This window comes from Larimichthys crocea, chromosome VIII (genome assembly GCF_000972845.2).
Source record: "Larimichthys crocea isolate SSNF chromosome VIII, L_crocea_2.0, whole genome shotgun sequence".
Lineage (NCBI taxonomy): Eukaryota > Metazoa > Chordata > Actinopteri > Sciaenidae > Larimichthys > Larimichthys crocea.
In genome coordinates this window covers 19,285,758-19,298,735 of record NC_040018.1, presented here as the reverse complement: position 1 = coordinate 19,298,735, position 12,978 = coordinate 19,285,758, and the positions used below count along the sequence as shown (strand labels likewise).

The 12,978-nt window shown below is 39.3% G+C and overlaps 2 protein-coding genes across 2 annotated transcripts in view; one reads left to right on the top strand and one right to left on the bottom strand.

Moving 5' to 3' along the window:
* Positions 1-2,156: 2,156 nt before the first annotated feature.
* Positions 2,157-4,543, bottom strand: ddx28 (DEAD (Asp-Glu-Ala-Asp) box polypeptide 28). Its single transcript, XM_010730568.3, has one exon. It carries the CDS (start codon positions 4,352-4,354, stop codon positions 2,666-2,668), a length of 1,689 nt encoding a protein of 562 aa, XP_010728870.3. The 5' UTR covers positions 4,355-4,543; the 3' UTR covers positions 2,157-2,665.
* A 4,756-nt stretch (positions 4,544-9,299) lies between these two features.
* Positions 9,300-12,978, top strand: part of nfatc3a (nuclear factor of activated T cells 3a) — a 62,522-nt gene continuing 58,843 nt past the window's right edge. Inside the window, exon 1 of the mRNA XM_010730684.3 lies at positions 9,300-9,895. Coding sequence (XP_010728986.2) covers positions 9,640-9,895 — 256 coding nt within the window. The 5' untranslated portion in view covers positions 9,300-9,639. The remainder of the gene's footprint in view (positions 9,896-12,978) is intronic.

The window sequence follows — 12,978 nt, the reverse complement described above, 5'->3', positions numbered from 1 at the left end:
AAGAAAGAAAGAAAGAAAGAAAGAAAGAAAGAAAGAAAGAAAGGAGAGCCCCCCTGTTAAAGACATCCAAACATCACCACCTGCTCAAATATTTGACAGGAAGTTCAGGGATGTTCTTTGTTTGTTTTACTGTAGGCTGGCTGGTGAGGAGTAAGGCACCTCCAGACAGCCATTTTTAAGCTTCTTCCACGCATTGTTCCCCAAACCAGGAGCATGTTTTCCAAGAGCTACTCCAGCTATTTAGTACTGATCTTCCATAGTGGTGAGGAACTTGTGAGAAACATTCCTGACATGAAAAGTTCAATTCAGCCTGACTACTAATTTTCCTTCAGACTTTGTATACGTTTATCTACTGATCACAAGACTTCACTGGAAACGCAGTTGCATATTAGACTATGACTGGCTTCAAAAACTAGTTGTGATGTCCTACAAGTACTACATAAACTCTGCTAGAAACAGAGAAACTTTCCCCCTTTAACGGATGCCTTCAAGTGTCAAACTCCACACAAACATCAGTATGCACAGAACCTCAAACATCCAAGTCAACGAACAATAAGAAAAATATATTTTTGTGTGAAAGCACATATCCTGGTTTTTCGTCACTAGTATGTAAAAATCCTGGATACTACTCAAACTTTATGCCCCTTACACGGGATTCTTGTTGTAAATGTGTAGCTCCTGACCACACGCTTTCACAGCTTGCGAAGTACTGCTTGTAATAAGTAAACTGACCATCATGTGTGAAACTGGTGGAGTGGCCCTTTAAGGTCTAAGCCCTATGGTCTAAAATTATTTTAGCTGTAAAATACTACCAGGAAGTGGGACATTTGATAGAGTTTATTATTATCTAATTTTTGCAGGGGTCAGCTGAGTTGAAGTGGGACAAAAATATAAACTGGGGGATTGGAGACATTTGCTCCACATGCTATAAGTGGACCCTGTTGTCAGGGTACAGTTGGGTGAAATGTGAACCTAAGAGGGGGCAAAGCTTAAAGATGTTGACCCGAGCTGGGGCAGGACAATCACAGCTAGATTCCAGACATTCTGATGGAAGCCCCTTGTTACTGTCAGAGCTGTTAACATGTTTGCCCGTCTGTCTCACACTGAGGTCCGTCTGACTCTATAATCTCTATACTTCCACAAAGACTGCAGCATAAATCACCAGGTGTGTAACAAGACAAACAAAATAAGAGCTCATACTGTTTCCAGGCAGAAATGTCTACTTGAAAGTTTGTCATGATCTGTCCATTATTCTCAAAAAAAAAGTAAAAACCTTCTTTAAAACACCCACTGAACCAGATTTCATAACACCAGGGTCAGAAGAAAAGTTATCTTTGAAATAAAATCCCAAAGATTTTCTTCTCTCTGGCAGATTTTCATGTTGACACGTTTGTGGTTTCCTTTCAACAAGCACCCGCAGGCGTGGAAGAGGGGGAAGAAATCCTTTCAAGTACAGCAGGACCTACCACATCAACAGTAGAGATGTCAGGCCTTGGCTTGGGTTCAACTTACTGTAGTTTGATGAAGTGTTTCTGTACAGCAAACATAAAAGGTACTGGAACCCACAGGCACCTTTCAGGAAGTAGCAGATGGGCTTGTGACTGTCCTCAATATGTTGTTGTAATATGCATGTGTTGAGTTGATTGTATTGAGCACAAAACTCTGTGCACGTTTAAGTAGAATTCCAATGCTACCACCTTGTGACTAAACACATGCAGTACACACTACAGAAAAAAAAGTTGTGGTTAAAGATAAAAATTGATCTCTAAGAGTAAATTAGGATTTGTCCACTTGACAGTTTCAGTTGATGTAAGATATATAAATAGATGAAATAATCTAAAAAGTTTTAAACTTTAAAACGTTTTTTCTTTTTCCATTTTCTAGGTACTGTGTCATGGGCCAATGTTGGAGACACCGACTTATTTTAATACCATATCTGGAAATGTATTTAGTTAGGTGTGGTTCAACAGGTCTAAAGTAATGTCTCATTCAATGACTAGGTATTCAGCTTCTGTTCTCAGTATTACGGATTAGAGGCTGATGTTGCCATTTTTCAAAGTTTTTTGCATCCAAATGAAGCCACAAAAGGGCCAACACACTTTTGAAAATAGATCTATGCTAAAGGAAATCATACTTCTGCTAAAAAGGAAAATGGCTGTTATATTCTTCAAAGATTTTGCATTTCCAGTTTAATTAAATAGATAAGATAAATAAAACAAGATAAGAAGAATACAGAATTACATTTTACTGTGAAATTGAAGCATTTTTAATATGAATACTGCATCAGTTGATTGACAGTACTGTAAGATTAGTAGTATATTACATCTAAAGAACAAACATCTGTAATGTGCACATACAAACATTTTTTACATCAGGACATACAGGTTAACAACTTTTTTTTAAATCATGGCGAAAGAAGATTCAAGCGTACGCTGGGCGATTTCCAGAGTCTTGGGTTAATTTTTGTAGAATTTCCATCCCTGTCAACCAAAACTGGGGGAATATGTCACAGTAGACAGAGGAGAAACATTTTTTTGTCATTACTTTGAATAGTTATCTTGCTTACCATTTCTGCTGACAATATTTTGTAGATTTATTGTTTATCAATACAACACTACACAGATGAGAAGCTCTTCCACTTGCAAGCATACAAAAAACCCCACATCTACCCCTCTACTTCTACTGCTTTGGGTTTTGGCTTATGTATATCAGACTCCATCCCTGGCAGACTAGTTCTTCTACGTGCAGCGGTTTCAATCTTCTGCACCAGCTCCACATCCCACAGATGAGTGACAAAACTGAGCACCTCCCCATCCTCCACCCCTCCTGCCCTCCCCACTCTCCCTGCTCTGTGGATGTAGTCTGTATGGGTTTCTGGGAAGTCGTAGTTGACAACCAAGCGCACTCGGGACGTGTCCAGGCCACGTGACGCAATGTCTGTGCATATCAACACGTCGACCGTTCCCTTCTGGAAGGAGCGGAAGATTCCTGCACGCACAACAGCGGGCATCTCCCCTTGCAGACGTACGTGCTGCACCCCCATCTCCTCCAGCGAATATCCCAGCCAGTTGACGGTGGCAGACTTGTTGCAGAACACCACAACAGCACCCCCTCCTTTGTCCTGTTGGAGCATCTTCAGGGCTTGATGGAGCTCCAGGATCTTGTCAGCACCCTTCACCTTCAGGAACGTCTGCTTGACATGTGGCATGAGGAAGTGCAGCATCTTGCTCTTGATGACCACCATACTGCCGAGGTCTGTCACCTTGCCGAGCACTTCCCCAACACCACCCGGAAACGTGGCCCCCACCACCAACAGCTGGGCTTTGTGCCCCGGGCCTCGTATTTCCTTGGGATTACTAGCGATGTTTGTGTGGAGCAGGATGTTCTCCAGCATATCAGAAAAGCTGGGGTCAAACATGGTGTCGGCCTCGTCTACAACGAAGAAGCTCAACTCACTGAAGTCCAGGTAGCGTCTCCGAAGGGCCTTCACCAAAGCACCCGGTGTAGCCACCAAAATATCCGGCTGATCCCCCTTAAAGACCATCTTGATGTGTCCTACACCTCGGCCACCACCCACAGTCTTTGTAAGCAAACCAAATGGAGCACACAGAGTCCTGGATACAGCTGCCACTTGCTCAGCCAACTCTCTGGAAGGCACAAGAACCACAGCGCGAATCTTGTGCGCTCCCTCATCGTACGTCTCGGATTCTTTATCGGCCTGCAGTCTGTGAACAACAGGCAGGAGGTAACTCAGCGTTTTCCCACTGCCCGTCTCTGCAGCACAGACAATGTTCTGACCTTTCATGACCTTTGGGATGGTCTGCAGCTGTACAGTGGTGGGATGGGTAATGTTCATCTTATCCAAAGCTTCCACCAGCTCCTTGCAGATGCGGAGGTTACTAAACGATGCTTGCTGTTCAACATCCTCCTGGTTTTCAGCAACAAAGGGTGCAACAGCCTTGATGTTGTTGATGGTGAAATAGTCGCCAAATGATCTGTTGTGTTTCCATCCTTTAGAACAGAGACTAGGCTGCTCGAACTTCCCAAGTATGTATCCCACAGACTGGTTCAGGTTAGGGTCTTTGCTCTGGATCAGGATCCTGCCACCTTTGATGGTGTTGATCTTGAATTTACCTCGAGTCTGCTTCACGTTGTCGACGCGCGTCTGCATGTAGCGAGGGATCCGAATAACTGCGGTCTCACCCGGCGTGGCTGCTGTTTGACAAGAGCGAGTCTGACCCACAGAGCCATGAAGTCCACAACAGGCAAACACTTTAACAGAGTCGGGACGGAGAGTCCTACTGGAGGAGAGAGCTCTGGACGCAGCCAAACAGCCGACCTTCACAGAGTGCATGTCGGTCTGTAACTAGCAGCTAACACGAGTATAAAATGCGAATGAATGAAGATCCCGGTTTAGATCAGCAGGGAGGCTTCAGAAGTCACCTTACGTCTGTTAGCATCATGTTAGCATCATGTTAGCATCATGTTTTAATGACAGCTGTATCACCATGCTTTCTTGGCGAATGTCGATGACATCAGGTGGACGTGGAGTGATGACGTACCTAGAAATACAGTTTCTAGAGTTGCAATGTTTGTATTTTATTAATTTTATTTTATTTTATTTTATTAATTTAATTTTATTTAATTTTATTTAGTCTCAAACACAGATATGAGAACATAAACATGAATGTAAAAGAACAAAAATTAATACATATAAACAGACACATAAACAATACTTAAAGTAAACCTCCAGGAGAATTGATACATTAATTAATTTTAAATGCTGCAAACGAATTGCTTTGAAACCTTTAATTATCTAAAGATTTCATTATTTTAATGTACTATTCTAAAAAAAAAAAAGGAAAGCAAACAACAAACAAACAAACATCTATCCATATATCACTTGGCTGATAATTCCATTAAGTTAACAGTGTTTCCATATATAAATATATTTGGAATTAAAATAATGGAATATAAATATGTAACGTTGAACAGCAAACCAATGTGAGCATCCCGCCCAGACAAATGTCTAACATGATCAGTGTGTTTCTTTCGAAGTCTTGTACATGGTATGTCTGTTCTAACAGGAAATCAATCAGCTGATCACTGTCCTAATGAATCAGCACTGCCTGAGGTACATTAATGTCAGAGAATGTAATTGATTGGAGAAGGGTGAGAAAGAGCAGTGTCATTGACACAACAGTGACTGTCAATAACTGTCCTCATGACTCTGAGTTCTGGTCAATCGCACAGACCAAGACCAATACACTGTAAATACACTTATATTATATTAATATCTTTTGCCTTATTATCGGACTTAGTCATCTTCATATACATGTCAAGATAGTATGTAGTATACACTTGTGAATTACAACTTAAAGGCAAAAGACAGGCATGATATTTGCCTGTCCAGGGGTCCTTTAGGAGGGTAATCCATTTTGCTGCTTTGCTGCCACCCGGGGTGTTAACTAATAAGAGACTAATTTAACCAGACATGCATCCAGAGAGAGTCCAAAAGAGCACACAAGCTTCTACTGTTTGACCCTGTATCTCTCCAGTTGCCTGCTAGGATTGTTTTCATTCATTTATTTTGCTTCACATATTTTATCTTGCCATCATATTCTTCCCTGCAAAGGACAGTTTCATTCATAAAAAAAATGCAGTGCTGCTGTCACATCTAGCATTGATCATACATCGGCCACCCTTCCCATGTGCTGAATGAATTAGCTCACTGATTGATTTACTGTAGCTTCAGAACATCAAAAACAGCAATAGAACCTCTGTCACGTGTTGGACAAACCAATGCTGTGGCAGCTGGAGTCTCTATGAACTGGGGTCTTATATTACTGTCTCCTAATAAAGGATGTTAGAACTGGTTTTATCTGTATCTTTACATTAAAATGAGTTAAATTCCCACTGCACGCAGTATTTTATGTCCAGATAGCCAACTTGTGATTGTCCGACTTAGTCATCAGACTGAATCAATAGTCAGTTTCACAGACTGAACAAAAGAGGGCAGCATAAATCAACAAGGTTTTCAAGCCACCTGAAATCCTAATCAGACCTGTAATGCTTGATTTTTTTTTTGCCTACAAGTCTACAATATATTCTTCCACATGTTTTCAAAAGAAATAAAACGTATTGTTTGTACAGTATTAACTGTTCTGCAAAATATTTTCACTGTTCAACTCTGTTGCATAATCAACATACTGTAGTCCATGTCAACCACATCATGACATCCACAGTTAAGACATAAAAAAACGAATGACAGAAATTACACTTTTCTTTTTACTTTTGAAATGTTGCAGAATGTCAAAGTTTGTTTTTCTACAAAGGTGATTGCCCAAGTGAGACTTATCAGCTGACATTCTGATGTGCATGCAATTTGATATTTGTTGACATTTAGTGAACATCGTGCTTGTTGCCAAGGTGCTGCATTGCATTGCTGCAGTATGTGCAAACCCCAATCCTTGAAAGAGTGACACCTCTCAAACAGGACTAGTGTGGGGGCAGATGCTGTTTTTTTTTCCTTCATAAGTTGCTTTACAAGAACAAAATATCACAAACCACATCTACAGCCTCCCACACAATTTGTTTTCTTTATCTTCTCCCTTCAAAGGTCATCTGTGAAGATAAGAGACGGAGGTAACCTGAATTAGACTTGGGTGGGTCTGGAGATTGCTGCACAGGAGAAAGTTCAGTCAAGTTATGTGACTGCTACATAATAATATGACAGTCACTAACAATTTATTAAGAATATACTTGTGAAAAAAATGAATATAGAGTCAGTGAATTAAGAATTGTCAATTGTCTAGATCAGTTAAACTTTATGTGTTGCTTTCTATTTTAACCCATGTGGAAAATATTCAATTCCACGGTTTAATAGTTCTAACTGAGAAAGAGAAAACTTCAATGCTTTTATATTATATATATATTATATATTATTTTTTTTTATTTGACATTTTTAAGGAACATTCTTGAGTCAGTATTTTACTTTCATTATGCACGTTGATTGACTCAAATATGTTGCCTTGGATCACAGCCAGGACATGAGGACGATATTCCAGTAAATTTGTTTTACTTTTCCATTCAAGTTCATTTCATAAAAGACTTGTTTATGAACATTAAAATACTCAACTCTTTCGAGAGTGGCACTGAATACAGACTGGGATTAGTTAGTACTTAGGTTGGGACTTAATTTATGCAATAATTATGTGTGAGTAACTCATAGTAGTCCTTAAAAATAGTTACTTGTAGTAATGCTACCTATTTATTACTTATTTAAATCAAGTAACTATACATCTGTTACAGTGGAACATTTTTGTCCTTGTTCTACCGATGTTTGTTTTTTCCAAGTATTTGAGTGAAGTAGAATAATTTAGTTTTTTGTTGAATTGGTTTTAATACACATCTGGGAGCAGCCTAAAATAACAGGATACCATTGAATTGAGATAAGTTTAGAAAAGAAACTGAAAATATAACAATTTTGGTGTATATTCAGAACTCTAATCACACCAATCCTTACAGCACTGAGAAGAACAAACGTCTGTTGGCAGAGAATTGCTTCAGAAGATGGCATATAAGTAAGAAGGGTTAAATCTTGTGCTTTTGCTTGGAAATAAAGACCACAGGAAATGTGATATTGATGCTTTCAGATGTATTTGTGAGCTGAGCGCCTGTCTGTACGCCCACATGCATCTTGCATAGGTATATGTAGTGTGGCTGTGTCAGAAAAATAACAGGCTGTTGTCTGCTGCGCGTGCAATTTGTGCTGACAGACTGATTTACATCAAAATGTGCTCTTGCAGAAGTTTATTTCAGCAATATAATAATAAAATAATAAAATAAAATAAGTGTTGTTTTGAGTTTTTTAGAAAAATATTTCATTTCATTTCTTCACAAATACTATATATGTACTCAGTTTGTTTCTTTTATGGCAAGGTCATCATAAAAACCCCAAACTTTTTTTTTTTACTTCATTCATATATGATAGGTGGAATAAAATGTAATGGCCATCATAAAAACTTATTTTTATAAATTTTATAACACTGCTTATCAGTGCTGCAAAAGCCTTTGGTAAAACAGATGATCTTGATCAGCCGCAAGTATGTGTGTGTGTGCGTGTGTGTGTGCACACATCACAGATATGGGCCATCACAACAGAAATTTGAATACCACCGGACCTGCTGCCAGTATCCAATAAAGATTAACCCGAGAAGCATGATGGGTTGGCTGGAGACACCGAGGTTAAAGGGAGTGGAACAGCCCATGTACAGAAGGATTTACTTTAATTTAACCCAACCACAGACTTGCTCTTATCTTTGGTAAGAAAGACTTGCATTGTGATTTGTGACAGAAAGGAATCCCTCAGAATGTGAATATACAGTGTGAGTACTGATTATGCACAAGAAGCAAAACTCCTCATTAGTTTTCCATGTCAGAATTACATTTGACAAAGACATTTTCAACTGGTTGTATCCCAATACAGTGTGTTCATCTTCTCAGCCATTATTTCACCTTTGGTTAACACTTCAGGGGAGGGTCCTAATAGCCAAATCGTCTCACTGAGTGGGAAACACTGTGCAAAATCAACATTTCATTCAATAAATTTAGAGAACATTTTAAAATAAGTCCAATAGAATCAGGGATAAAGTGGGAAATAACTACGGGTTTTTCATGGGAACACACAAGTAGCGTGTTTTTCAACATCACTTGGCTTAAGGTGCTATTTACCTACCACCACCTAAATGATTCAAACAGCTATGATCGTGATCAGGATATCTATTCTTCCCTACCTACAATATAGCCCCATTCACAAGTCTAAATTGGCTGATTAGAAATTAATGGACCTCTGTGCTGACGGGCTCAAGGGATCTAAAGGTAAAAAGTGCATCATGTCATTATACTTACCAATCCTGGCTTGGATTGGAACCACAGGAAGATGTAAAATGTGAAGGTAATCTAAGGATTAAATAGAGCATAGAGTGGTTGCAGGAGGGCAAAATGTTTGTTATGTGCAAAACAACTGAACATAACAATATATCAAATTAAATATTTATGCTTTTTGCATGTTTTATTTTACTTTACAGTCACTCTGGTGACAGAACATAAAAACCAATATATTTTAAGCTCATAACTTTGGTAAGTTTTTAATAAACTGTTTATTAACTGTATTAACCGAGGAGCTTTGAGCGTGTGTGTGCGTGCGCGTGTGCACGTGTGTGTGTGTGTGTGCGTGCGCGCCCCGTGTTGTGTTGTGTCTGTTGACGTCACCACTGGACTGCCTTGTCACGCGGGGTTAGTAAAAGTTGGGATAGGAGCTCCGGAGAGAGAGAGAGAGAGAGAGAGAGAGAGACAGGAGGAGAGATACAGAGAAAGAGGGAACAGGGTAATTAAACGGACATTTGTATCGGCTTTAGAGCGAACATTAAAACACTTCTTTGTGCTTGACTAGGAACAGTCAGAGTGAAACAGTGACAGAGGGGGGCAGGCGACTTTCTCTGAAGTTGAAGCCAGAAATTCGCCGGAGGAAGAGGAGCCAACGAGCCGTATTTTGGATTTGTCAAAACGAAAAGCAGGGGTGGGAAAAAAGAGCGCGACTACTGCGTGTATATATAAATTTATTATACATATATATATATGCCAAATGGTTTCAATGAACTAACAAAAAAAAAAAAAAAGTTGAAGTTCGTGGCGGTCGGTAAATGTTGTGACATTTTTTTAGGAGAGCATAAATTGCTCCAGCGGTCGACGGTCGAGTGGCGGGGGAAAAAAAAAAAAAAAAAACCCGAGCTGTCAAACCCGATGACTACTGCAAACTGCCCCGGGAATGAGGAGCTGGACTTCAGACTGATCTTCGGAGAGGACGGGCAGCAGCAGCCGCTAGGCCCCGCAGGTCAGTGCGTTTCCTCGGTCTCATACATGTAACATCACTGGGAGTAAACTCACGGGCACGGTGTGCTGTAACATTTGAGTTACACACTTCAGCTACTGTTGGCTTAATTTAACCCGACAGCTTTTGCACTGCTGTGTGTGAAAGAGGAACCGAACCTAACAAGTGTGTGTGTGTGTGTTTTCCTTGAGAAATTAAAGATATTAGAAACATCACATGTCCTCTTTACCGAGCTAATGTCCACAACACACCAGCTGTCATTAGCCCCACGTGCTAGCAGGTTAGCACAGTGCTGTTATTGGCCGTGTGCTCATGATTCAAGCTGCAGGCAGCACATGAAACCCTGTGAGTGTCTTTTTGTACTTTCTGCTGCAGGTAGTTTGTCAACTGTGAAGGCGGACGCCGTGTAACTTTAGCGGGACTGCAGCAGCAGACACAGTGTGGCTGATACGGTGTTTAGTCAAGTATGGCAGAGACAGACAGACAGAGAGAGTCTGAATGTCACATTTCTGCAAAGAAGCACATGCTTATGTTGTCAAAAGTTTTCTTGTTAACGAGGTGCAGATGCTGGTGTAACCTGTCAGCTGTTATCTCACTGTAAAAACCTCGCTGTAGATATGTGTACTTTTGACTCTATAAAATAATATTACTTTAATTAAACAGAAAGATTTAAGTGAGCACAGCCACAAAAGTTTGTGTACAGTTAATAATAAGAGCGCTATCTAATTCTTGCACATCCAGCAATTAATGCATTCAAATGTGACTTGATTGTACTGATAACATTTTTTTTTTTGCAATTTTAGTTTTTATTAGGATTGTTACCATAGTGAAAGCAAACACTAGCTCAGCACCTTTTTAAAAATAGATTTGACATGTCCTCTAAGTCACACATTTGATTCATCAAGCCTGGAGTTAAAAGGTGTGGAAATAATAAGCCCTAGTCAGTTAAAGCAAACTCTATTCAAATCTTTGTCACTAGTTTAACAGGTAGTTCTCAAAAAACTTAACAGAATCAAACCACATCGACTCTTCAGGTGCCAGAAATCAATTATGGGTTGTCTTCTGTGGCTCCTTAATGAAAGGTTTGTTTCGAGCGCTTGATGTCACAGAGGGACATGAACACAAATAGGGATAGGTAACTGTAAAGGTGCCTCTTCACTTAACATATCAGTGATTCAGTCTTCAGTCATGTGCTTTTTACCTCTTAAGTTAAACAAAAAAGTTCAAACAGTAGAGTATGCATTGTCGCAGTTGTGTCAAATAATATCACAACACAAAGAAGTTGAAAATAGTCTTTGTCCTGGTGGATCGGTGATCTCATGTGTATGCCATGCTAAGTGAGATGTCTTGGGTTTGACTCGAGACAAGGATCTTTGCCGCATGACACTGCCCTCTCTCTCCTCCAGGCTAAACTATTCTACTTAGGTGAGAATGACTAACAAATAGGATAAACGTCACAGGATAGTATTTTTTTATTTTTTATAAGGCGATAGAGAATAAGAAGAAGAGAATAAAACAAGATTATGCGGTTCCTGGGTTTATTAATTAATTATTAATTATAGATTAATTAACAATTATTCTAATTGTATGAGTATAACAATAGAATAAAGGTTAGCCGTCAGTAGAAGCTTAACTGTGAAGAAATTAGAATGAGTGATGTCTTACTAACATACTAAAGTGTAAAACCTTAATCTGCAAGGCTTCTGAAGATGGCAGGTATTTCACACTAAACTATAAGGAATGTGTCATTTGTGACATTGCAAACTGTTCCAGTTGATGCAATGTTGCAGACATAAAAACGGTTGAGATAGATGGATTGTGTATTATAGATTAAGCCAAATGATGGAACAAGCAGGTACACCATAAATGTGTCATGTTAAATGTTAAGAACAACGTGAACCTGTTTTTAATTTAATTAAGGTAACAAAAGGAAAATAAACTACCGTGCTGCTTTTAGCTTCTGGCAGAAAAGGACGTTACCTGTATTATTGTTCACATCCTGTTAAAATCACTTCAAATTATCGCTTGAACGAATGGGAATTATATTGGCTAGTTAATGGATATACATCTATGAAAAATGCTTAAAGGTATGTTACAGGACTGAAATCAACATTAGTATTATTACTTATTACTACTGCTCATACATTAATGTGGATAAATGAACTTGTTTTACAGGTGAATGGTTGGTTGAGTTTATCAGTTATGACTGACAGGAGCAGATTTTATCGTATTTACTTGTTGAAACTTGAAGCAACGCAACGAGTCATTTACATGTTTGCTATGTTAACTAGAGGCAATTAGTCCATTCCTTTGACATGTATTAATGAAACAGGTGTGCACATGCCTGCGGCTAGACAAGGCTAGGTGGTGTTCTAGTGAAATGGCAAACATTGCAAGTGGCCATGGATCATTTAACTTGTTGCATTTGTCGTGTTTATTCAGTTAACATTTGTTAATGTCGTTGTGACAGGTTGACTGTATTTAAACACACACGTGTATTAATCAGTGGCATTTGCATTGGCTTTCTTTGTATCCACGTTCAAGTTCAGTTTCTTCATTTGTTTCTATCTTCGGGCCCAGACCATTGGAACTTGTGAATTCTCCGGATGTGTCCTTTTCATGGAGCTCTGGCAAAGTAATGACTCCATGAAGGTTTGGCTTATGCAATCTTAAATAAATTTTTCCTTCGATTTAAAAAAAAAAAAAAAAAAAAAAAGAAGAAGAAGTTTGATTTGGAGATGGGACGAGGGGAAAAACTGTGGCTGGAATAAGCATAGGAATAAAAGCACCACTGTGCAAGTGGTTTTAATCTGGTCCGGACTGTATGACTTGGCCCAAAAGGGGGGCACCTGTCCAAATTAATAACTGGAGCGTAATACGGCATCACACAGCCAGAGAGTTGCACTCTCCTGAGTTTGTCTCCTTCTCTGAAGGCAAAGATCAAGTCAGGGCTTGTTCTTCTTCTTCTTCTAACAACCTGGAACCTCTACTGTGAATATCTGACTGTTTTTTACTTTACTGAGCTTCTTATAGTTGAATGTTGCTTGAACTGGGCTGTAATTGATCTCATTGTCATTGTCAACATC